The sequence below is a fragment of the Panthera tigris genome, chromosome B3 (assembly GCF_018350195.1).
Source record: "Panthera tigris isolate Pti1 chromosome B3, P.tigris_Pti1_mat1.1, whole genome shotgun sequence".
NCBI lineage: Eukaryota > Metazoa > Chordata > Mammalia > Carnivora > Felidae > Panthera > Panthera tigris.
The window spans coordinates 100,199,401-100,224,913 of NC_056665.1; the positions used below are offsets into that span (position 1 = coordinate 100,199,401).

The 25,513-nt window shown below is 36.9% G+C and overlaps 1 protein-coding gene across 9 annotated transcripts in view; it reads right to left on the bottom strand.

The window, feature by feature from the left end:
- Positions 1 to 25,513, bottom strand: part of DDHD1 (DDHD domain containing 1) — a 106,605-nt gene that overhangs the window by 11,604 nt on the left and 69,488 nt on the right. For all 9 annotated transcript variants that reach the window (XM_015544484.2, XM_042989719.1, XM_042989717.1 and 6 more), the window contains 4 exons: positions 25,012 to 25,118; positions 17,794 to 17,900; positions 9,410 to 9,672; positions 6,621 to 6,696 (listed from right to left, as the gene is read on the bottom strand). In XM_015544484.2, coding sequence (XP_015399970.2) covers positions 6,621 to 6,696; positions 9,410 to 9,672; positions 17,794 to 17,900; positions 25,012 to 25,118 — 553 coding nt within the window. The remainder of the gene's footprint in view (positions 1 to 6,620; positions 6,697 to 9,409; positions 9,673 to 17,793; positions 17,901 to 25,011; positions 25,119 to 25,513) is intronic.

Below are 25,513 nucleotides of genomic sequence, written 5' to 3' on the forward strand. Positions count from 1 at the left end.
AATGATAAAGTCATCCCAAATTTTAAAACTGGTGGTAGTTTTTCTCGGCAGAATTTGGGCACAACATAACACATGGCAAAATATGAACAATAAAATTATCTTCAAATGTCTTTTTTCACAAGCTTTGTTCAGATGGTATCTGCCATAATTATATGCCAACCATTAATTAGTCTAAAAAAATCCATTTTTAGAATCAACTTCATTATCTTTAAATCTAACAGAAAACAAAAAATGAGAAGAAGAAAAGGAAGACCATTTCATTGTGTGTTTTCACACACTAGTCCAAGTTTTATCAAGCTACTATTTTGTGTGAAGTAATATTCTAATGCTATCAATGTTTTAATAAAGACCAATAAGGCAGAGGAATCCTGTGGGGGAGGCATAATAAAATAAATGAATAGGGGGAAAGCCTGCTGTAAGAGAGGGATAATTAATTCCACCTCAGAGTTTTTACACAGGAGGAAGCATTTTTTTCCACATTAATTTTTTTTTAATTCCAGTATAATTAACATACATTGTTATATTAGTTTCACGTGTAAAATATAGTGACTCAACAATTCTATACATTACTCAAAGCTCATCACAGTAAGTGTCCTCTTAATTCCCTTTACCTATTTCATCTACGTTCCACCCACCTCCCCTCTGGTAACCATCAGTTTGTTCTCTATGGTTAAGAGTCTGTTTTTTGGTTTGTCTTGTCTTTTTCTTTGTTCCTTTGTTTTGTTTCTTAAATTCTACATGAATGAAATCATATGGTACTTGTGTTCCTCTGGCTGACTTATTTCACTTAGCATTGTACCCACTAGATCTATCCATGTTGCTGCAAATAGCAAGATTTCATTCTTGTTTTTATGGCTAATATTCCACATCTTCATCCGTTCATCTATCAGTGGACACTTAAGTTTCTTCCCTAATTTGGTTATTGTACATAATGCTGCAATAAACACAGGGGTGCATTTATCTTTTTGAATTAGTGTTTTCAAATTCTTTGGGTAAATACTCATTAATGGAATTACTGGATCATATGGTAATTCTATTTTTAATTTTTTGAGGAAACTCCATACTATTTTCCACAGTGGCTGCACCAGTTTTCATTTCCACCCACAGTGCACAAGTATTCCTTTTTCTCCACATCCTCTCCAATACTTGCTGTTTTTTGTGTTTTTGATTTCAGCCATTCTGACAGATGTGAGGTGATACCTCACTGTGGTTTTGATTTGCATTTCCTTTATGCAAAGGATATGATATTGAGCATCTTTTCATGTGTCTGTTGGCCATCTGGATGTCTTCTTTGGAGAAAAGTCTGTTCGTCTTCTGACACACAGGAGAAAGCATTTGCATTGGCCATAAAAAACAAAAAGGATTTCTACACCTGGGGCTGGTCATTGGGGCCAGAAAGGAGGACATTTTAGGCTGATACAATCACATGAACTAAAGCAGAGGCAGGAGAGAACCTGGCTCAATTTAGGAAGTATAAGTAGTCTGACATAGTTGAAAAATTGGGTGTCAGGAAAATGTAACTTGGAATGAGAATGCACAGAATCTTGACTACTTGGTTAAAAAAGTAGGACTTAATCGATTTTATGAGTAGTGAAGGAGAACAGGATTTGCCCCATGTTTTAGGAGGTTAGTAAACCTGGTAGTAGTATGTGGATGAACTGGAAAATTTAGAGTCTGGTGACTCAGAGACAAGTTAGGAAACTACTGAAAGTGTTTAGGCAAGAGAGAATCTGAACCCGGGCAGGGCGAGATGTTCCATTCAGAAATAGAAATGGGAGAGGAGAAGGTGGAATCAATATGACTGAATGAAGATGAGGATGAGGAATGAGTCAGAGGCAGGTCACAGGGTTTGGGTCTGGCTGACTGGGAAGACAGTGGTTCCATCAACTGCAACAGGAAACTCTAGGTAAGTTCTGTTTTTGTTCACAATTAAGTTTGAAGTATCTGTAACGTATCTAATTTACAGGGGCTGAAATTCTAAGGCAAGAGATACAGAATTGGATATGTCATCTCCCAACTCTATGTATCACCGTTACAGAAGTGATACGTAAAACCAAGAGAAGTGGTAAGAGGGCTTATGAAGTGCATAGATATGCATAGTGCATATCTCTCAAAATAAACAAACATTTAAAAGTAAAAAGGAGGAGTGCCTGGGTGGCTCAGTCAGCTGGGCATCTGACTTCGGCTCAAGTCATGATCTCATGGCTGGTGAGTTTGAGCCCCGCACTGGGCTCTGTGCTGAAACCTCCGGAGCCTGGAGCCTGTTTTGGATTCTGTGTCTCCCTCTCCCTCCGTCCCTCCCCAACTCACGCTCTCTCTCTCTCTACTTCAAAAATAAATAAACATTACAAAAATTAAAACAAAAAAGAAAAAAGGAGAAGGGCTTTAGCGAGAACTACATTTGATTAGCAGAGGAAGGAGGTAAGACTACAAAAGGGGAGGGAAAGGAGAACCATGATAATGCAGTATACATGAATGGCACGTGAGAGGGCTTCTAGAAAACTGGTGTGATCAGCAGCACTGGATTATATATAGAACATGACACTTTACCTCTTAAGGTCGTCTAACTTCTCTCATATATCCCATTATCCTGATGGGTGAGACGTCCCAAATTCATCATTCCATCTCATCTCCAACATCTAAGAAGTTATTGCACTTCACCTCATGGTCTTTCATCTGGACTATAACTATATATACTTGTCTCTGCCTCCAATTTTATGTCCCTTTAATCTCTTCCCCACACTACATCTGAAGCGACTCTTCTTTTTTCCCCCAAATAACGAATATATATTTTGAAAATGGTACCTCCATGTTAAAGAAGGTTTGAGAAAGTTTTTTCTGCTTTTAAAGGACTGGGTAACTTCGACATGTCTGAAGGCTGAGGAAAATTAACTTGTGTTAAATTAAAACTATAAGAAAAAGCATTTGAAATGGTAGATAGTAACTGGGCTGTCTGGGTGGCTCAGTCAGTTGAGCGTCCAACTCTTGATTTTGGCTTAGGTCCTGAGCTCTGGGTTCGTGGGTCTGAGCCCTGCATTGGGCTCTGGCTCTGCACTGACACCATAGAGCCTGCTCGGGATTCTCTTTCTCTCTCTCTCTCTTTCTCTCTGACCCCCCCCCCCCTTGCTTTTGCATGCTCTTTCTCAAACATAAAAAAAAGAAAACAAAAAACATCATAGACAGTGACACAGATGAAAACACCAACTTCTGAAAGGATTAAGATAATTAAAATAATAAAGGATAGGGAAAGATACAAAATATAGTTGAGATAGAAGAAAATTTAAGTAAATACTTTTTTTTTTAACTGTTTATCTTAGAGAGAGAGAGAGCGAGAGAGCATGCATGCACATATGCATGCATGACTGGGGGAGGGGCAGAGAGAGAGGGAGACAGAGAATCCCAAGCAGGCTCCATGCTCTCAGCACAAAACCCAGCAAGGGGCCAGAACACAACAAACCATGAGATCATGACCTGAGCCAAACTCCTATGCTCAACCAATGGAGCCACTCAGGTGCCCCAATCCTTTCTTTCTTTTTTTTTTTTTAAATACTTTTTTTAAAGTTTATTTTTGAGAGAGAGGGAGAAAGAACGCAAGTGAGCAGGGGAGAGGCAGAGACAGAGGAGCAAGACGATCCCAAGCAGGCTCTATGCTCACTACAGAGCTCAATGTGGGCTCAAACCCACGAACCTTGAGACCATGACCTGAGCTGAAATCAAGAGTTGGTCGCTTAACTTAATGAACCACCCAGGCACCCCCTATGGAAATCCTTTCTGCTTGATGTATACATACCTGTAAATACATATATATCCTAGAAAAATGCTTTATGCTTTGGTCAGGCGTTTCATAAATTTTTGTTAAATTGTTATAAAACAACTTTCCTTTCTTTATGATTGGTATGCAGTTTGACAGACAAACACACAAAGGAATTCTTCTTTTTTTAAAATCTTTATTTATTTTGATAGAGAGAAAAATAGAGCACGAGTAGGGAGACACAGATTCTGAAGCAGGCTCCAGACTCGGAGCTGTCAGCACAGAGCCCGATGTGGGGCTTGATCTCACAAACCCGAGATCATGACCTGAGCTGAAGTCAGATGCTTAATTGACTGAGCCACCCAGGCACCCCACAAAGGAATTATTCTAAGAGTAATGACTGATTTAGTGAGATCTACACCCATCAAAGAATTTTCTAGGTGAAAAAGAGCTTTGGACATTTAGTCTAACCTCCTTTTCCAGAGATGAGTAAGCAGATGAATTCAGAGATGTTAAATAATTGGCCAATGTTACATAACCAGTTAGTGGCCAAGTTTCGTGATCACAACCAAATTTTCCCACTCTTCAGACCAATATTTGTCAATAGTTTTTCTTTGTTTTTAAAGTTTAGTGGTCACCTGTAACAGACCTAACACCTATACTCTGAAAGTAAACCCATCTTTTGGTTAACAGGCATAGAAAGACTTCTGTTCCTTCTAGATCCCTGGAGTTCTAAATATTAATTTGCCAGTCATCAGATAGTCCTTTTTAAATTTCAGATTTCTGTATTTTTCCTCTATGAGTAATTAAATAACAATTAAAAATTCATATTATTAGACTACACATGAGTATATACTACAAGAATACACAATTATACTGTTTAAGTTCTAGTAATATGAATATTGAATTTTGAGATCCTAATACTTGGTGGATCATACTTTACTCTCCAGTAAAAAAAATCCAGGACATGAAATACAAGAGTTTACTTTTTCTATCAGATCAATTCTGCATATTTAACATATTGATCATATATAAAAATGGTGGTAAGGAGGCACCTGAGTGGCTCAGTGGGTTAAGCATCCAAGTCTTTATTTTGGCTCAGGTCATGATCTCACAGTTCACGAAATCAAGCCTTGCATTGGATTCTGTGCTGACGGTGTGGAGACTGCTTAGGATTCTCTCTCTTCCTCTCTCTCTCTGTCCCTCCCCCATCCTCAAAATAAATAAATAAACTTAAAAAAAATGGTGGTAGAGATGGAACTCAACTTCCAGGTGGGATCACTCCAAAGATCACGCTCATATACTTTTTAAATACATAAATTTACCTTATGGCTTTTAAATATATATTTTTTAATGTTTATTTCATTATCGAGAGACAGAGAGAGCATGAGCATGGGAGGGGCAGAAAGAGGGGGAGACACAGAATCTGAAGCAGGCTCCAGGCTCCAAGCCGTCAGCACAGAGCCCGACGCGGGGCCCAAACTCACAAACCACGAGATCATGCTCTGAGCCAAAGCTGGATGTTTAAATTTTTTTTTTTTTCAACGTTTTTTATTTATTTTTGGGACACAGAGAGACAGAGCATGAACGGGGGAGGGGCAGAGAGAGAGGGAGACACAGAATCGGAAACAGGCTCCAGGCTCCGAGCCATCAGCCCAGAGCCTGACGTGGGGCTCGAACTCACGGACCGCGAGATCGTGACCTGGCTGAAGTCGGACGCTTAACCGACTGCACCACCCAGGCGCCCCATCCAAAGCTGGATGTTTAACCGACTGAGCCACCCAGGTATCCCAACCTTATGGCCTTTAAATATGGACGTTAAAAAAAAAACATTGTAAGTCATAGAGATAGATTCTTCTAAAAAATTTTCTACATCATTCCATTACTTAAGCAGTATGTTAAGCTCTTGTGATAAAGATATTTCAAGAAGAGATGATATAGTACACTATATATGTGTATACATTCAAAAGGAAATGAGTATTAGGGAGCTTATGACATGCTCCATTTAACATTGCAAACGAGTTATTTGTTATTCAGCTACAGGCTATGTTCTTTCCAACAGGCAGGTCAAGGTCGACATCTCTCTATCATTTTTTATTCTTCTAAACAACTACTTTACCACAGCTCCATTCTGATGCTCAAAAACCCTTCCTGTTATCCCACAGCCCCTTTGCCCCAAATCCTGTAAATTCTAGCTAAACTCTTTTGCCTACCCTGCTCCAAACCAACCACATACACCCCATCCTGTGCTTTTGTCATATACTTCTCACTGAATGAAAGCAAGCTTTCCATCCATCCCTAAAATCATCACTATATGCTTCCACTTATTTTTCTTATCATCCATAACTAGCTGGTTACTAAGGCTTGTTGTTTCTAAATACTAAATATTTCCCAAATCTATCTATATTTTTCTCTTTCCACTATTTGAGATTATTTCATGTTTCTTGGAGGTACTATGGGGTCATACCCCTTCACACCCCTGTTGTGCTGTTTCTTTTACACAGAATAGCATTTCTCTTTTCCTCCACTTGGCAATATCCACTTTACTGAGATTAAGTACAAATGCCATTCCTTTGTAAACCTTTCCAAGCAAAATTACAATCTCTCTCTCATGTATATATCATTCTATAAGCTACTAATCGTACCGATAACGTTGTGTTACAGATCCTGAGGGCTGGGGAGCCATCTTGTCCACCCTTTTCCTTGTAAAACCCCAAAACTAGCAATGTCCAACACACAGTATGTGTTCAGTTTATATTCATTTGAAAGAAAAATTCAGATTTCACTTGAATCCTACTGTCACACTTCAGATGATGTTTGAAAAGAAATTGAGATAAATGATGGAAATCTTATCTCTCTCCTTCCTTACCTTAAATTTTAAGGCAGGTGTTTGTGTCATGGATGACGCCTTCAATCCATGTAGCCGTTCTTCTATTTCTCTCAGTCTAGGAAGCAGTAGGAGATAATGTACTAATATTTATATTCACAATTTTATAAATATTAGATGCTCGCTAGTTCACTAAAGTATAAAGAAGAAAATGATGGCCCATTATCCAATCCCTCAAATTAATCCCTGTTGACAGTATTTGATACACCTGCTACAGTCTATAAACATTTATAAAATGATTAGTAAAAGTAGCCCTACTCTTCATAATAGCTGTTGTTAACAGCTTTTTGGAAGGATCCTTTAGGGAAATGTGAGGCAAATACAAACATATATATGACCTTAAAAAAAAAAAATCACACTAAATGTTCGCACCATATACACAGTTCTGTGCTTCTTTTTTCTACACTTAATAGTGAATCTTGGAGGTCTTTTCATTTCATTGCCTCCTGATCTACTTCAATCTTTGTAACAGCTGTATAATTTTCCTTCATACAGATCAACCACAGTTTATTAATCCTTCTCTGCTGATGAACATTTGGATTACTTCAAATTTTTCCCATTATTATGTTTTGTATCTACTTACATTTAATAAATAATGGAACTAAGGTTCTGTTTTTTTTTAAAGGTGCAGCTCATTTTCTAAACTTGTTTATTATTATTATTTTTTTTTACTGTATTTTGTATCTAAAAGGCTGCTCTGAAGTGGTGCTGGGAAAACAGGGCAGCGACATGCAGAAAAATGAATCTGGACCCCTTTCTTACACCATACACAAAAATAAACTCAAAATGGATGAAAGACCTAAATGTAAGAGGAAGCCATCAAAATCCTCGAGGACAAAGCAGGCAAAAACCTCTTTGATCTTGGCTGCAGCAACTTCTTACTAAACATGTCTCCAGAGGCAAGGGAAACAAAAGCAAAAATGAACTACTGGGACCTCATCAAAATAAAAAGCTTCTGCACAGCGAAGGAAACAATCAGCAAAACTAAAAGGCAACTGACAGAATGGGAGAATGGGTTAGTATCCAAAATCTATAAAGAACTTATGAAACTCAACTTCCAAAAAACAAATAATCTAGTGAAGAAATGGGCAAAAGATGTGAATAGACGCTTCTCCAAAGAAGACATCCAGATGGCCAACCAACACATGAAAAAAATGCTCCACATCACTTATCATCAGGGAAATACAAATCAAAACCACAACGAGATACCACCTTACACCTGTCAGAATGGCTAACATCAACAACTCAGACAACAACAGATGTTGGCGAGGATGTGGAGAAAGAGGATCTCTTTTGCATTGTTGGTGGGAATGCAAGCTGGTGCAGCCACTCTGGAAAACAGTATGGAGGGTCCTCAAAAAACGAAAAATAGAACTACCCTATGACCCAGCAGCTGCACTACTAGGTATTTATCCAAGGGATACAGGTGTGCTGTTTCAAAGGGACATACGCACCCCAATGTTTATAGCAGCACTCTCAACAATAGCCAAAGTATGGAAAGAGCTCAAATGTCCATCCATGGATGAATAAAGAAGATGTGGTGTGTGTATATGTATGTGTGTATATATATATATATATATATATATATATATATATATATATATATATGCATGCAATGGAGTATTACTCGACAATCAAAAAGAATGAAATCTTGACATTTGCAACTACATGGATGAACTAGAGGGTATTATGCTAAGCGAAATTAGTCAGAGAAAGACAAATATATGACTTCACTCATATGAGGACTCTAAGACACAGAACAGATGAACACAAGGGAAGGGAAGGGAAGCAAAAATAATATAAAAACAGGAAGTGGGGCAAAACACTAGAGACTCTTAAATATGGAGAACAGAGGGTTACTAGAGGGGTTGTGGGAGGGGGGATGGGCTAAATGGATAAGGGGCATTAAGGAATCTGCTCCTGAAATCATTGTTGCACTATATGTTAACTAACTTGGAGGTAAATTAAAAAGCAAAACAAAACAAAAAATGGCTGCTCTGAAACATGCTTATATCTTCTTTCAAAACTATCAATTATTTTGACATTATAAAATATATGTATCTAGCCTATGGTACTTAATAATATTTTAAATAAAATCCTTAGACAATTACTTATGAGACTAAAACAAATCCAAGGCTTCCTGAATAAAATTTTTGGTCAACTACATTGGTTGTTTTTATATGATGTTAACTATCAAAATGAGTGACTTTTTACTGTTCTATTAGAATCGATGAGATGCATTAAGAGGACAAAGAAGATAAAGGATGTAACTATAGATGAAGACAGGAATGTAATTAAGAATTATAAGGTAGTATCAGGAAGGCCACAAGTGATCAAATAATTATAAATCTGCCAAAAATTCATTTGCCAAGGAGAAAAGGGATTTAAAATTATTTTCAGAATGATAAGAAAGGCAAAGGCCCATCTCTAAGATTAGTAAAAATTACAAAGGATTACAAACTGGTAAACATTTTCAATAAGGATTCTGCACAGTGACTCAGCTTGGAATAAGTTTTAGATTTCACTCCTAACAAATTCTGAAGAAGAGATGGAAGGAAAAAGATGATGACAAAGCAATTTATTTTATGCTATTTGGAACATGCATGGAATTAGCATGAATATTAACAAAATTGTCTCTCGCCGATTAGGCATGTTACCTAATACTCTCCGTACTCCAAATATTATCATGAAAAACTTACAGTTTTCTCCTAAGAAGTCCAGTAATTCCATTAAGACTTTTAAAATTCTTTTAAGAGACTAAGGTATTTTACCGTCGCTTTGTTATATAGAGTTCATCCAGTAGATGTCGTTCTTCATAGCTCATCCATCGTTCATCAGGCAACTCTTCTTCCTTCTGTAGCAACTGTTCATAGAGTCGAACTGGATTCCAGCCAGTCATTATGTCATAAGTGATTACACATCCCAAGGAATGTGACACTATTGAGACTTTACCCCCTTTTTCTTCAAAGTCTGGATTCCGAGAACAGAAAAGGGAATATAATCGGTTCAGCTCTTGCTGAAGGCCTTTAACTAGCTGTTTGAAATAAGAAAACATTATCATATTAATCACACTGACTTTGCTATAAACTTTATCTCCAAACTCAAATACATTAAGAAAGAAACACAGACATTACTGGCCAAATATACCTAGGTTATTAAAATGAACTCAGGTATTTCAAAACCTTGCGGAAAATGAAGAAAAGTAAACATAATGTGTAATCTGTATCATCACTAAAAAATACAGGCAGATATCACCCATCTAGCTCCTTTCACAGTCCTTATACTAACTATATGAGCCAGCAGTTCCAAAGATTAAAAAAAAAAAAAAAATTCCATGCAGATTCCAGTAAGATTTCCAAAGAGCCCCTTCAAATTTTTTCTTCATTGCAACTTACTCGTATGCAATTCTAAATTTTTACACCTCATAGTTTAAGCTATAGTAAATGTTAGAAAAAGAATATCTGAGTTTATGATAACAAGTGTGCTAATGTACTATATATATTACATTATGTGTTTAGATAAGAGTAATGTAATCAAAGGCCACTGTATGATTGAAAAAAAAACTAATGTTGATCCACTTGAAATTCCAAAATTCCCATTGAGTTGGCAATATAGATACGAGTAAAAAGTTGTTTTATGTGGATGGAAAGCAGGGTTTTTTTAAGGCTTAAGGTTATCAATGTGGGAAGTATCTTAAGTCATTTTTTCTTTGTAAAACTACTTCCTTTGAAATTTAGCTCTAACAAATATTAACTGAAATATTCCATAAAGTCAGAAAAATGTTACTCAAACCCATACTGGGCCCTCGTCAGTTATAAGGCAGTCCTCTCCTCTTCCTATCATTGCTTGCTACTTTTTGATTATAAATTTCCTGCTTGATATTAACTTAATTTCTCATTTCAGTACTTACTATGCCAGCTGGTACTCTGACATACAAATATTCATTATGTGTTGCTTCCATTTTCAGTTTTATTATTTTGTCTCAAGAGGCCACTACCCTCTATTAGATTTTACTGAACATGTTTTACCTGCTGATATTAACCTCTAAGTCATTTGAGGATTCATGCATGGCAGGGTTAGCAGTGACATGAATGAAGGCATGATGTTCTCTCTTAACTGTTGGCACTGAAGAATTCTACAATGCAATACCAAGGTCTGCTTAAAGCTATTGAAAGCATGTGTTGGGTGTCATGAAATATATCTAGCCAATGAAGGAAGAGAAGGAGAGGAGGAGTTGCCACTATGTGCTGTCTTTTCTCTAGGGACAAATGCAAAGGTTTTACTTTAACTGGTTGTTTTAATTTCTGTCTTGGGAAAAGCCAGCTCCAACAAAGTGCACCAGCATCATGTGGAGGGCTTGTTAAATACAGATTGCTAGGCTCCATTCTCAAGTATCTGAGCAGTTCTGGGCACCACATTTTAAGAACTACTGCCTTAGTGGCAAATGCATATAAAACCCTTCTAAGACATGGGTTGTAGGTAATTCCAGTCAACATAGTTTAAGGAGTATGCAGTGTGATATGAAATTTATAGGGCTCTCCTCAAAGGGAGCTATAATGTAATGCTTTGGACTTGGCTTTGATAATACCAAGTAACCCTTAAAATTTGTAATTTTCTTGATTTACAATCTAGATGATAGGAGGTACAGAAAAAGCTAATGTTTAGATAAAATAAAATTCCTTCAAAAGCAACATTTGTTAATAGTTTTTACATTTGAAGCCCTTGATTTTAAGCCTCACCCCAGGCAAGTCTAGAAACACTAAAAGATATATCCTTAAGTATTCTGACAAAAGGTACCCAATCCTTTTGTTTTTAAAATACCATCCCCCCCATTAAAATAAAAAGATCTATCAGTATCTCTACCAGTGAATAACCTATTTCATATCAAAAAATTTAAAGCATTTCTCACTATACCCAATGTTTCAGCAATCATATATGCGTAACTAAAAACAAGTGTAACTATCTGAGGCAGAGAAAGTTATTTGACCTTAAAATGTTTCACCGTGAAATGAAACACGGAATGGACAATTCTGAAGAGCTGATGCTTTCATCTTTCATCTGTTTTAATAATCATATACTTGAATAGAAGTGGTCTTTGTGTTTCCTTGTTAGAACATATCTAGATATGGTAGCAATTTTAATCTTTTCCTATAGTTTACATACACGGGAATGTTTGTGTTTCAAAACATTATGATTTTGAGGGGCGCCTGGGTGGCTCGGTTGGTTAAGCGTCCGACTTCGGCTCAGGTCATGATCTCACGGTCTGTGAGTTCGAGCCCCACGTCGGGCTCTGTCCTGACAGCTCCGAGCCTGGAGCCTGTTTCAGATTCTGTGTCTCCCTCTCTCTCTGCCCCTCCCCTGTTCATGCTCTGTCTCTCTCTGTCTCAAAAATAAATAAACGTTAAAAAAAAAATAAAAAATAAATAAAAATAAAAATAAAATAGGCCACCTTGCTAGGAGTATTTATAAAAAAACAAAACAAAACAAAAAACATTATGATTTTGAAAGCAAAGTTTTAAACGGTTGTGTTTAAATGCTTTTATAAATCATCCAGTCAGCAGCAAAAGGAGAAATCCACCTCTATGATGTGTCCAAAAAGTCTACTCTAATTAGGGTTTTTTTCTTCCCCCGCTTTCCTCACTGATCCAATTATATTCTCCCAGCTATGATCTCTTAGTGACCAAGTATATTCATTTGAGACATATGAACCAAGATTAATGATATACCCTATGGTATTAATTTTATTAGTTCTACAATATTATCTAATCGAGTCAGCTAACCTTTAACACAGTAGGCAACGGATGGCTTTTCAAAAGCTTAAGAGTTTTAAATTCTCATAACTGCTGCTTACAAGTTAAAATTTATTAAGAAAATCAACCCAAAAAGAAAAAGCCAGCAGTTTCAAGAGAGAATCCACACATATATAGTCTGACTGAAGAATATAATTAGTCCTTTGTTCTTCTCTCTGCTTCAGGAAATTTTAATGATATGGCCATGACCATTCTCTTTGTAATTTTTCACTTTTAAAAGTCATTGAGAAGAGAGTTCAGATGTACACAAGATATGTATTTCTCTCTGGATTTTTCATGATACTTTATTCAGGGTCAAAGTAAGGGCCAAATGGTCTCTGATGATGTCTCTGAAGTCTGGATTAGTTTCCTTTTTTTTTAATTGGTCCTTGGATAGTATAACCTGAGAAGTAGTAATTGATACACAAAACTCTTTCCTGAAGCATGGTTCTTTAATGACTATTGGTGCAATCACTAATTGGGTCCCTCCCATGAGCATCTCTCACAATCTCCCATGAAAAGGGAACTAAGAGATGATCTAATTTAAACTGCTCTGAAGGTAGGAGTCCCCTCAGTGGCATCCCTGATAAGTCACTTACCATCTACCCCAGGGAGGATCTCCACTCTAAAGTGGACACTTCTAGTTTTTGAAAACTTTTTTCCAGTTGATTGTGATAGAATTGACATACAATATTGTATAAGCTTAAGGTATATGACATAATGATTTGATACATGTATATATTACAAAAGATCACTATAAATAAGTCTTAAGTTTTTTTTTGATGTTTATTTATTTTTGAGAGAGAGAGAGACAGAGCATGAGCAGGGTAAGGGCAGAGAGAGAGGGAGACACGGAATCTGAAGTAGGCTTCAGGCTCTGAGCTGTCTGCACAGAGCCTGATGTGGAGCTCGAAACCACAAACTGCAAGATCATGACCTGAGCTGAAGTCGGATGCCCAACTGACTGAGCCACCCAGGCACCCCTCAAGTTTAAAATCTATCAGGGGCACCTGGGTGGTTCAGTTGCCTAAGTGCCCGACTTCGGCTCAGGTCATGATTTCACGGTTCGTGGGTTCGAGCCCCACGTGAGGCTCTGTGCTGACAGCTTGGAGCCTGGAGCCTGCTTCACATTCTGTGTCTCCTTTTCTCTGCCCCTCCCCCACTCGTATTCTGTCTATGTCTCTCAAAAATAAATGTTAAAAAAAAAAGTTTAAAATCTATCACATTACTTACAATTTTTTTCCTTGAGACATTTCTATTTTTTTTTAAAGCAGCTTTAGTTACTTAAAAAGTTCTTCATTAGTAAACAAACATGTTCCTTTCCATATTTTCTATCACTGATCTTTATTCACTTTCTAGAGTTAACAGAGTAAGTCTATTCTTTTTTTTTTTTTTTTTCTTAAATGGGAACCCTTGAAATACATAAAGACAGATATATAATTAATCACAACTTGAGAATTGTACTGGGAACTTTATATACATTACACCTTTAATCTTCATGACGACCTTTATCAGGTCGTCATGTGCCCATTTTATAAGTGAGGAAGTGAGGAAGCTGAGAAAGTGAGAAATTTGATCTAAGGTCACACAGCTAGTTAAGTGGCAGTTTTTGACTGTGCATCCATTTAACCCCAAAGGCTGAGAGGAAGGGGAAAAAAAGCTCTTTCATATGCCTATCAAATAAACCAAACAAGGTTCATTCACCAGGCATGAGATAATCATGAAGATTATCACTGTTATTTATCCCTAAGGAAACATACACTGCTTAAAAATAATTTATTCTAGAATATTGGCTAATGTCAACCTTGTGCTAAATGGACTTTGATTTGCAGAATCTGCTTTCCCTTTTTAAAATTAAGAACAATTTTGAACTGCTTCTCACGGAGTTTTCTTTTGTTCTTCACAATACCTTAAGCAAGGTTTCCCAAATTTCCCTGATGGTACCACTTGGGGAACTGTTTTAACACAAATTCACAAGCTCTATGTCGGACCCTCTGAATCAGAATCTCCAGGGAGGGGACCTTGGAAACCATTTTTTTTTTGTTTCCTTTTTTTAACTTTTTACCTGGAAATAATTTCAAATTTATCAAATGTGGCAAAAAAAAAAAAAAAAAAAAAAAAAAAGGATAAAGATCATCCATAAATCCTTTACCCAAGATTTACCTATTGTTAGCATCTTATCCTGTTTGCTTTATCATTCCTTCTGTTTGTTTTTGTAGCACACACACGTGCATACATTTTTTTGTGAACCACGTGGTTTTGCGAACCATGTGAGGATATATTACGTCATGGTCCTTTATCTCTAAATACTCCAGGGTATATTTCCTAAGACTAGGAATATTCTCTTCCATACTCAGAGTGTAGCAATCAACTTCATAAACTTACTTTGAGGGGAACCTGGGTGGCTCAGTTGGTTAAGTGTCTGCTCTTGTTCTTGGCTCAGGTCATGATTTCATGGTTTGTGAGACTGAGCCCCACACTGGGCTCTGTGCTGATAGCACAGAGCCTGCTTGGGATTCTCTCTTCCCCTCTCTCTCTCTGCCCCTCCCCGGCTCTATCTCAAAATAAATAAATAAACTTAAAAAAATAAATTTACTTTGATATAACACTTCAACTAATCTGATCTACCATTCACATTCTGTCAGATGATTTAATAATAATACACTTTGCAGCATTTTCCCCCAGCCAGTACAAGTTATGGTCTAGGATGAGATGCTGTCTTTAGCCACCATGTCTCTTTAGCCTCCTTTAATCTGGAACATTTTCCATAAGGATTCTTTGTCTTTCATGATATTTACATTTAAAAAGGACATAGTCCCATTCCTACTTTATTTGAACTTCCTTATTTTGTGTTTGCTTGAGGTTTCCTAATGATTGGAGTACTGCATAAATGATGCTGTATCCTCTGAGTGTCCCCCAGTAACACCCAGTAAAGGTACTGCCTAATTTCTCTACTGTATATCTGTTCTTTTTTTTTAGCTAATAAGCAGTCTGTGAGGATACACTTTAAGACTATGCAAATATCCTGTTCCTCATCAAAATTATGCCCTCAGTTTAGCATCCACTGATGAATCCTGCCCAAGCCTCTTTTATCTGATCCTACCACAACAAGTGCAAAATGAGGGTTTTCCTCCAGCGTGCCCTCCACATTTTTCAGAAAGCCTTTGGCATTTACAGTAAGCAGAGAAGCTTTCTCCCCCACTTATTTATCTATTTGTAATAGAAATGGATTATGAATTTTGCAGTGATTTATAACTCCTTATATTATCCTTATAATTCTATATTAAAACTATTCTTAATTCCTAATAATAAGTAATGATAATTCCTTAATTATTTTGGTGCTCAAATTGTTCCAGATTTGGCCAGTGGGGATCTGCTTCTTTAATTTGGCTCCTGTGTCCTTGTGACCTGCCCCATCATTCTTTCAAGCATTTTCCTTTCTGTTATGACAAGCAGTTCCAGCTTCGACCTGTACCAATCCTGCCTCAGTCCTGGAATCAGCCATTTCCCTTAGGAATATTAGTTCTTCTGAGAGGGTATTAACAGTATTGGAGACAAAGGACTGGGTGCTAGGTGTACTCATTGGATTGGGGTGTCTTTACTTTGTGGCCCTTTCAATGCACACAGGTGGGAAATATTTGCATGCATATGTACATATATCCACTTAAATATATAGATATCTCTACATATCCCAATATGTTCAAAATCACTAATTCACATTAATACCCTCAATTCCAATGAGCCCCATGAGGCTGTTTGTCGGCTGTATTTTTAATGAATACCCCAAGTAACTGTTCTACTTAAGGATGTTTGGGGAACATTGCTCAGGACTGGTGAAACTCAGCCACAAGTTCTTCAGAGCTTTTCTGCAAAATTCAACTGGATTAAAGGGCAGACTAATTTAAAACGCTGAGTGTTCTCCATTTATTTTAGTCATCAGTTCCCTCTTTCTACAGAATATCTGTTTTACTAAACTCCATTCAAAGGATAACTATTTTTGAAGGTATAAGTGTAAATTAGAAAGTGACTACTTTCTCCATCATCACTAACTAACGTTCAGAGCTTTGAGTCTGATACTTTTTCTAGTTTTTCTTGTTATCAATGTCAACCTAAATCTTTTTTACAAAACTCTTATTATTAGTTTGGGGGACATGCCTCAGCACATTTTACCCTTAAACATTCTGGATACCTTCTTAGGAATACTACCAACCATGTATCTGTGTGTGTAAGGTATACCCATGGCATCTGAGTGTGTGTGTGTGTGTGTATGTTATATGCTTTCAGCCATCCTCTTTCGTTTTTTTTCCCACTAACTAGTTTCACTTGCAATACTATAATTCAATTTCTTAACCTTTAGGGCATATTTAACAACACTCACCATATACTATAAAGGACTACCAACAGGTAAATTCTGTACTTCATGAACCAGGCCTTCCTTGTTGGGTTAGAATGAGGTCCAGAATAGTTTCTTTCACTGTTATCAGATCGTGGCAGACTACTCTGTACTGGTAGAGATACAGGGGATACAGAAAGAGGGGATACAGAAAGAGGAATGGCGAAAAATCCTAAGGGGATGGCAGCCCAAAGAGAAGGAGGTTCTTCGGCGATTAACCAAACATATTTCTGTAAATGTGCAAGGGATATCCTGAATGAATCAGGAAGGGCTCTGAATGAACAAAACCAGAAATGAATTGGCTTGGAGCAGCACAGAGAGCTATACTAGTAACTACTCCTTGTACCCGTTTTCTCATCTTTCAAATGAAGATATTAATTATATCTACCTCATAGGGTTTTAATGAGGATTAGACAAGCTAACACAAGCTAGGTAATTAACAAGGTTATTCCTATGAAACAGAATTCTTTTTCTCATATCAATAAAGTGACAAAATGTATTCAGTACAGGATCTCTCATCCCTCTGAATAAACTTTTACTCTTATCCCTCTCAGGGTTATTTTTGTGATGCATAAGCAACATTACTATTTAAGAACTAAATGAATCCACCACGGAAATGACACAATAAAAGCAAGTCTATTACATACAAAAAACTTGAAGGAAATTTCTAAATGTCTAAAACTCTTTTGTGAGCACAATAATTATAGATACAATTAATCAGATTTATGAAAAGTGATATTTTTCAAAGAGCTATTTTCTAACCTATCTATTACTTTCAGGTATTAAGGGCTTCCCAATGTGTTGAAGACAATCAAATTCACTAATACAGGCTATTTGTAGATTAATGGATTCCTGTAAATACTCATTTGCTTGTAAAAAAAAAAAAAAAAGTGCATAAAAGTTTCAAATTCAGGACACATACGCTAACACTCTAAAAGATACCCAACAGCAACAAGACAATCATGATACTTACTTCATCTCTATAAAGTGGGCTAGTATAATACATTATGTCCATTGCACTGCTGTTCAACATATCCCTTAAACCGCGTACTTTGTCAGGAGTAATGGAATCAACAGTGTCTACAAATTAAAAAAAAAAAATTTACAGAAGATCTTTGTTTTAGGGAAAAATATGAAAAAAATTACATTCTCTGAAACAGTAAGTCTTTAAGTTCATGTTTAAGTATTCAAGAGTGGTTTGGAGAACAGTATGGAATTTCCTCAAAAAACTAAAAACAGAACTACCCTACAATCCAGTAATTGCACTATTAGGTATTTACCCAAAGGATACAAAAATACAGATTCAAAGGGGTATATACACCCCACTGTTTATAGCAGCATTATCAACAATAGCCTAACTATGGAGAGAGCTCAAATGTCCACTGACTGATGAGTGGACAAAGAAGATGAGGTAGACATATACAATAGCATATTACTCAGCCATCAAAAGAATGAAATCTTGCCATTTGTAACAATGTGGATGGAGCTAGAATGTATCATGCTAAGTGAAATAAGTCAGTCAGAGAAAGACAAATACCATATGATTTCACTCATATGTGGAATTTAAGAAACAAAACAAATGAGCATATGGGAAAGGAGGGAAAAGAAGAGAGGGAAACAAACTTCAAGATACTCTTAACAAAAACAAACTGAGGGTTGATGGAGGGAGGTGGACGGGAGATGGGCTAGATGGGTGATGAGTATTAAGAAGCGCACTTATTGTGATGAGAGCAGGGAGTTGTATGTAAGTGATGAATCACTGAGTTCTACTCCTGAAACCAATATTGCACTGTATGTAGATTAACTGAAAAAAGTCTCAAAGAAAAATATTCAAGAGCAGCTTTGCATCTAATGAACTTTCCTTTCTTGCAAAATGTTGCAATCCCCTGCCCCCCCACCTATTCCCCACCCCACCCCCCCGCGAAAAAAACAGTAAAAGACAAAAGGGGACGTGGGAAGAAAAGGAACATTAAGGATGAAAACCATTATCAAATCTATAAAGATTTACCATTTTTTCCTATGTACTGGCTTTTGCATGACATTCAGGGGTACCCAGAGCAAAACCAGGCCATCTCTATTCTTGTAACAAGTGTTAAGAGACATGACCTCACTCTTTTCTATACCTCTTTTCCTGTTTCCTTTCTCTTCTCCTTCTTTGGCCTCTGCACCTTGGCCTGGCAATACCCATATGGAATGCCTAGAGCCACTGGTGACAAATCAGCAACAAATTAAAAAGTTTCCCTACACTGTACATGTATCTATCTTCAGTGAACCAAAGGTGCTGTGGGCAGGAGTTGACAAATTACAAATATGCACAAAGGCAAATCAGCAACGGGCCTCCTCAGTAAACAAGATAAAGTTGGGATAATTTATTAAAAAAAAGTTACATAAATCGTAGTGCAATTACAGCTAACCTGTGGAAATTCTACCTTGGGAAGATTATTCTATTAAATGCCTAACAAAGTGAAGAAAACTTTGCACTTCTTATAGAAATATAAAGAAGCACTATACCTGGATGAATATCATAACATGAAAGCGCAAGGTGGGCAGCAGGAGGCTTATATTTTTATCTTCCAGTTTCTCACTGCATTGATTTTTATTTATTCCCTACTTTAATACAATCTAATAATGACTGGAAGACAAGGATTCAGGCAAAAGCTAGAAGTCTTTTCAAAGACATAAAGGATATGGATTGCACTACCTATTTTACAGCCTGTGCCCATTTTTAAATTGTAAAAGTGAAAGATGTGACTACCGTGCTGATATGAAAAGTTTAAATGTCATTTTAATGCATTTCCAAAAAAAGTTTGTACTGGGCAATACACATGCATATGAAGAAGATATTTAATATTTTTGTGCAACTGAAAGAGTAATTTATATATGGGAAAACATGTTTCTGCCACCTAGCTTAAGAATATTGCCAGTATCTCTAAAACCCACAGTATATCCCTAAATGATCAAATGCCCCTTCCTCTCTAAATAACCACCAATAAGAAGTTTGTGTTGAGCCACTTGGGTGGCTCAGTTGGTTGAGTGTCTGACTCTTGATTTTGGCTAAGGTCATGATCCCAGGGTCATGGGATCGAGCCCTGTGTTGGGTTCTGCGCTGAGTGAAGAGCTTGCTTAAAGTCTCTCTCTTTCCCTCTGCCCTTCCCCCAGCTCACATGCTCTCTCTCTAAAAATACAATACAATAAAATGAAATAAAATAAGTTTGTGTTGATTACACTCCTTACTTTTCTTTACAGATTTCCTACATGTTCATTAATAATTTTAGCCAATTCTGTAGCATTTACTACGTGCCAGAGACTAAATATTTTATTTCGTTTTGTCTGTTTTGGAACACTATGTAAATTAACTTACTGTCCATTGTTTGTTTCACCCCTAATACTATGTTTCTGAGATTCACTGATGTTGAGCCAGATAGCTGTAATCCCCTCATTTTGACTGTTGTACAGCACTTCACACATAACTAACAATGTACCCATTTTCCTTTGAAAGACATCTGAGTTATTTTTAGTTTTTTGCTAATATAAATTATGCTCCTAATAACACTGTTGTAAATGTCTTCTGGTGCACATGTATGGGAGTTTCTTTAGGATATATACACCGAGGGGTGAAACTGCAGTCACAGGGCACATGCACATTCAACAAGATAAGAATATGTCAAACCATCTTCCAAAGTGACTGTACCAATTCATACTCCCACCAAAAGTCAATGATAAATGTCAATGCTGAACATCCTTATCAATATTTGGTATTGTCACTTTCTTAAATTTTGCCTGATGGGTGTTTAAAGATATTTCATTGTGGTTTTAAATTGCATGTCCTTGATTACTAGAGAGATGCACTTTTTTATTATATAAAAATATGTATTTAAAATACACACATATATATCCACGTGTGTGTGTGTGTGTGTGTGTGTGTGTGTGTGTGTGTGCATGTGTCTGCCTATCAATATCCACTTGAGTTTCTTGTTCTTTATTCTGGATATTAAAGCTTTGGTGGTTATATCTGTTGTTCTGTTGCAACATCTTTTCCATTTGTGGCTTGCCTTACTTTTAATGGTATCTTTTGAGAAAAAGAAGTTCTTAATTTCAATCTAATCAAATTTATCCATGCTACTTTATAGTTGTGTTTTTGTGTTTTGTTTAAGAACATATTCTCGGGGCGCCTGAGTGGCTCAGTCGGTTGAGCGTCTGACTTCAGCTCAGGTCATGATCTCACTGTTCGTGAGTTCGAGCCCAGTGTCAGGCTCTGTGCTGACAGCTCAGAGCCCAGAGCCTGCTTTGGATTCTGTGTCTCCCTCTCTCTCTGACCCTCCCCTGTTCATGCTCTGTCTCTCTCTGTCTCAAAAATAAACGTTAAAAAAAAAGAAAGAACATATTCTCCCATATATTTTTTCTAATACATTTTAAAGTCCTAGCTTTCATAAATTATGTGTTTGATCTATCTGAAATGTGAGGTAGGGATCATTTTCATTTCTTCCCCCATAGGATAACTGGTTACCAAGCACCATTTATGGAACAGGCCACCTTTTACCAGTGATCTCCAAGGCCATCTCTGTCATATGTCAGGTTTGCAAACTAAGCGCAGATCCTAAGCACAAACTAGGGGTATCTAGTCTGGAGCACTGATCTGTCGGCTAACCCTTCTGCCAATCTAAATTGTCTTAAATACAAAAGTTGAAAAATAGTTCTATTATCTACCAGGACATGACACCCTCTCTACCCTCTTGTTCTGTATCTTGCTACTTTTGGGCCTCTGATCTTCTACAATAATTTTAGGATCAGCTTGTTGAGTTTTGTGAAACTCTACTGGGATTTTGATTGGCACTGCATGGAATCTATAGGTTAGTTTGGGAGAATTAACATCTCTAGGATACTGAATCATCCAATCTATGAAAATGATCGTTGTACATATTTAAGCTGTACTGAATATCTTTTAACAGTTTTTTTCATTTTTAATATAAATATACATATTTTATTAGATTTCTAGGAACCTTATATTGTTATGCTATTTCAAATAGTCTGCTGGGATATAGAAATGCAGCTGTTTTCACATATAGATCTTTTATTTCACAGCCTTGTAAACTATCTTATTAATTTCATTTTTTCTGCAAATTCTTTTGTGTATTCTGTGTATACAGCCATAAGACCCGCAAAGGAAAACAGATCTTTTCCATTCCTTAAAACTATTATTTCTTTTCCTTATCTTATTGACTGGTTACGCCTTCCAGTTGAGGATCTGTTATAAGAATAGACATCCTTAGCTTATTCCTGATTTAAAAGAAATGTTTTTAGCCCTTCAATACCAATGAGGACAATGATGTTTATTGTAGGTAAATTCTCTTTATCAATATTTTTAAATCTACAAACAGTAAAATTGACTCTGAGTTTTAATGCATATATAGTTTTGCATAACTAGCACCTTGATCAGGATACAGAACCGTTCCCATCACCCTAAAAAGCTGCCCTTTAAATTAAAACCCTCCCCTAAACCCTGTGACCACAAATCAGTTCTGTCTCCATAATTTTGTCTCTTCCAGTATGTCACATAAGTGGAAGCACAAATTATGTAATCTTTGAGCTTGACTGCTATAATATCGTGATACACAGCTGGTCCCAGACAACAAGGGTTTGAACTGTGCAGGTCCATTCATACATGGATCCTTTTCAATAAATACAGTACAGTACTTACTATAAGTGCATTTTCTTTTCCTTATCATTTCCGAAATAACATTTTTTTCCTTTCTCTCCTTTTTTTTTTTTTTTTTAAGAGAGAAAAAGCACATGTAGGAGGGGGGCAGAGGGAGACAGAGAGAAGCTTAAGCAGGCTCCATGCTCAGTGCAGAGCCCGACACGGGGCTTGACCTGAGCCGAAATCAAGAGTCAGATGCTCAACCAATTGAGCCACCCAGGTACCCCAACAATTTCTTTTTTCTAGCTTAATTATAAGAATACAGAATATAATACATGTAACATAAAATATATGTTGATTGACTATGTTATTGGTAAGGCTTCTGGTCAACCGTAGGCCATTAGTAGTTGAGTTTTTGAGAAGTCAAAAGTTATATACAAATTTTTGACTATGTGAGTGGAGGGGTCAATGCCCCTAACTAGCCTCCATATTGTTTAAGAGTCAACTGTAATAAGAAACATATGTTTGATCTTTGTCCCTGGTTCTTACCACAGGGTTACTAAAACCCTTATAATTTCCTGAGTGATGGGTGAAATTCTTTTATTATTCATAATAAGCTTCTTTCAACCATACCTGAGTTTATGTTAATAAGGCAACCCTTGAAGGATGGGGGCTGATTGCCAGAGGAACCAACTATGTCATCAGAGGTTAAACTTTCTGCCTCATCCCAACCTCCATAAAGGAGTGAGGGGCTTGAGATCGAGGTCAATCGCCAACGATTTAATCAATTACATCTACATAACGGAACCCTCATAAAAACCAAACAACAGGGTTCGGGGAACCTCTGGATTGGCAAACACATGGAGATACTGGAAGGGTGGTGCACTCAGACAGGATATGAAATCGCCACACCTCTTCTCCATACCTTACCCTGCCTGTGCAGCTCTTCATCTAGCTTTTCAGTGTATCCTCTGTAATACCCTTCAAACCAGTACATGCGTTTTAAGCTAGTAAATGCAAACAAATGCTTCTGTGAGTTTTGTGAGTCATTCTAGTAAATTACTGAACCTCAGGATGGGGTCATGGGATCCCCCACGGGATCCCCCTTCCTCAATTTATAGCCAGTCAGTCTGAAGTATGAATGACAACCTGGAATGTGTGACTGCATCTGAAGCAGGGTGGGAGGGGTAGTCAGTCTTGTGGCATTGAGTCCTTAACCTGACTGCTCTCTCTTTGGGGAGTCTGTGGCAGAACTGAGTTAAATTGCAGGACACCCAGAACTGGGAGAAATGGTTGGTATAGGGAAAAACCTCCACACTTTTGGCACCAGCAGTTTTGAGAATAGAGAGAGACAGTAGTGTTTTTCCTTTAGTTTCTTTCACTCAGCACAATGCCTTAGAGATACTAACACAGTAGTTTAAACCTAACAGAAAATTACAAATTTGAGTTTTATTAAGTGTTCATTCATCTGTGTTGTCTGCATCCCTGAGCAGACTCAGAAATTTATCTGGGTAAATGGGAAAAGCCCAAAAGATAGTGTTATTACACTAGAACTTTACATATGTGCTCCTGCTGCTGAGAAGGCTTCTTTAGTCACTAGCATTTTTTTTTTTTTTTAAACTCATTACAGGTTTGGATGCCATTTTGGTTTATAAGTGACATTCCTAACTGACTATGACACAGAATCACAGTCTTGGAAGAATCCTTGGAGATCATCCAGGGAGGCAGTTTGGTACTGTGACAACAAGGGCTCTGGTATCATACAGACCTAGATCCTGCCTGCCATTCTTAGTTAGATTCACTTACCTTTTAATGAGTTTCAGTTTCCTTATCAGTAGAGAAAACAAACTAGGTATATTTCATTGGTTTATGAGAAAATTCAATGAGATACTCCATGTAAAATGCCCTGTGGAGTGCTACGCACACAGGCAAAGCTCCACAAAAGCAGCTGACATCATGTCTAGCACAACTCATTTTCCAGATTATGCAAATCATCGACTGAAACACGCTACTCTAATGGTTTAAATATTAAAAGGTCATAACTCTGTGTAGAGGAAGATGCATATTTTGGATAACAGCTCTTAAAGGAAGCAAACAAAAATGATTTTAATTAAACAAACACTGTATAATTTCTCTATGCTAGATTATAACAATTCACCAGCCTGAGGAATGCAGGAACCACAAAAGAACACAAAAAACCTGAGATTTTATCTTCCAAATATAGGAAAAGAAAATTATTAGAAAGAAAATGTAAGCTCATATGGAACAGTGGACAAATATTTTTAGTGTTGACAAATCACTTTCTGTCAAAACCTTTACACATTTTGGTCCTCCCATGTGCTCCCCACCCCCCCATCCACAGAGGGCAGGGGTGAAAACTGTGCTGTGAAATCAACATGTCAATATAATTATTTTAAATATCAATGGATTTTATGTTAATAATCTAGAACAAAGAGTGAGTATACTCAAGACAACTTAATGAAAGGCTCTTTGTTTCCAATGAGCAACTTTGTTGCCACTGACTAAATCATTTAATTTTTAAAGAAACTGTACCTCCATCAAGAGTAAGTTTTGACCGCCACTCAACAGGCAGAAATTCAACATGTGTTGCATGGTTGGAAAAATGCCTTTCTTCTATTTTTCTTGCAGCTTCTCTCATCCTAAAAAAAAAAAACAAAAAAAACAAAAAGAAACAAAACAAAATGTTATCAGAGTAACTTCTCATATGTATTTATATGGTATAAAATATCTTTAACCATACAACTTCTACTTGCTAACTTTGTCCAATTATATTTTAATTATTGTTACACTGTGCAGTATTTCACAATACTAGGAATCCCTCATTTCAAAGATATTTCCCTAAATTTGTCATCAGTGATTTCAAGTATTACAAGCTTTCACATTATATTCTAAATAATTATATATATTAATCTTCAGTAGACAGAAAGTGCAACAAATCCACCCTGTGCCATCACCCTGCCCCAAATATTGGCAAGTCATGGTCTGTCTTATTTCATCTATTTCTCCACTCATTCTCCCCATAATATGAATTTTA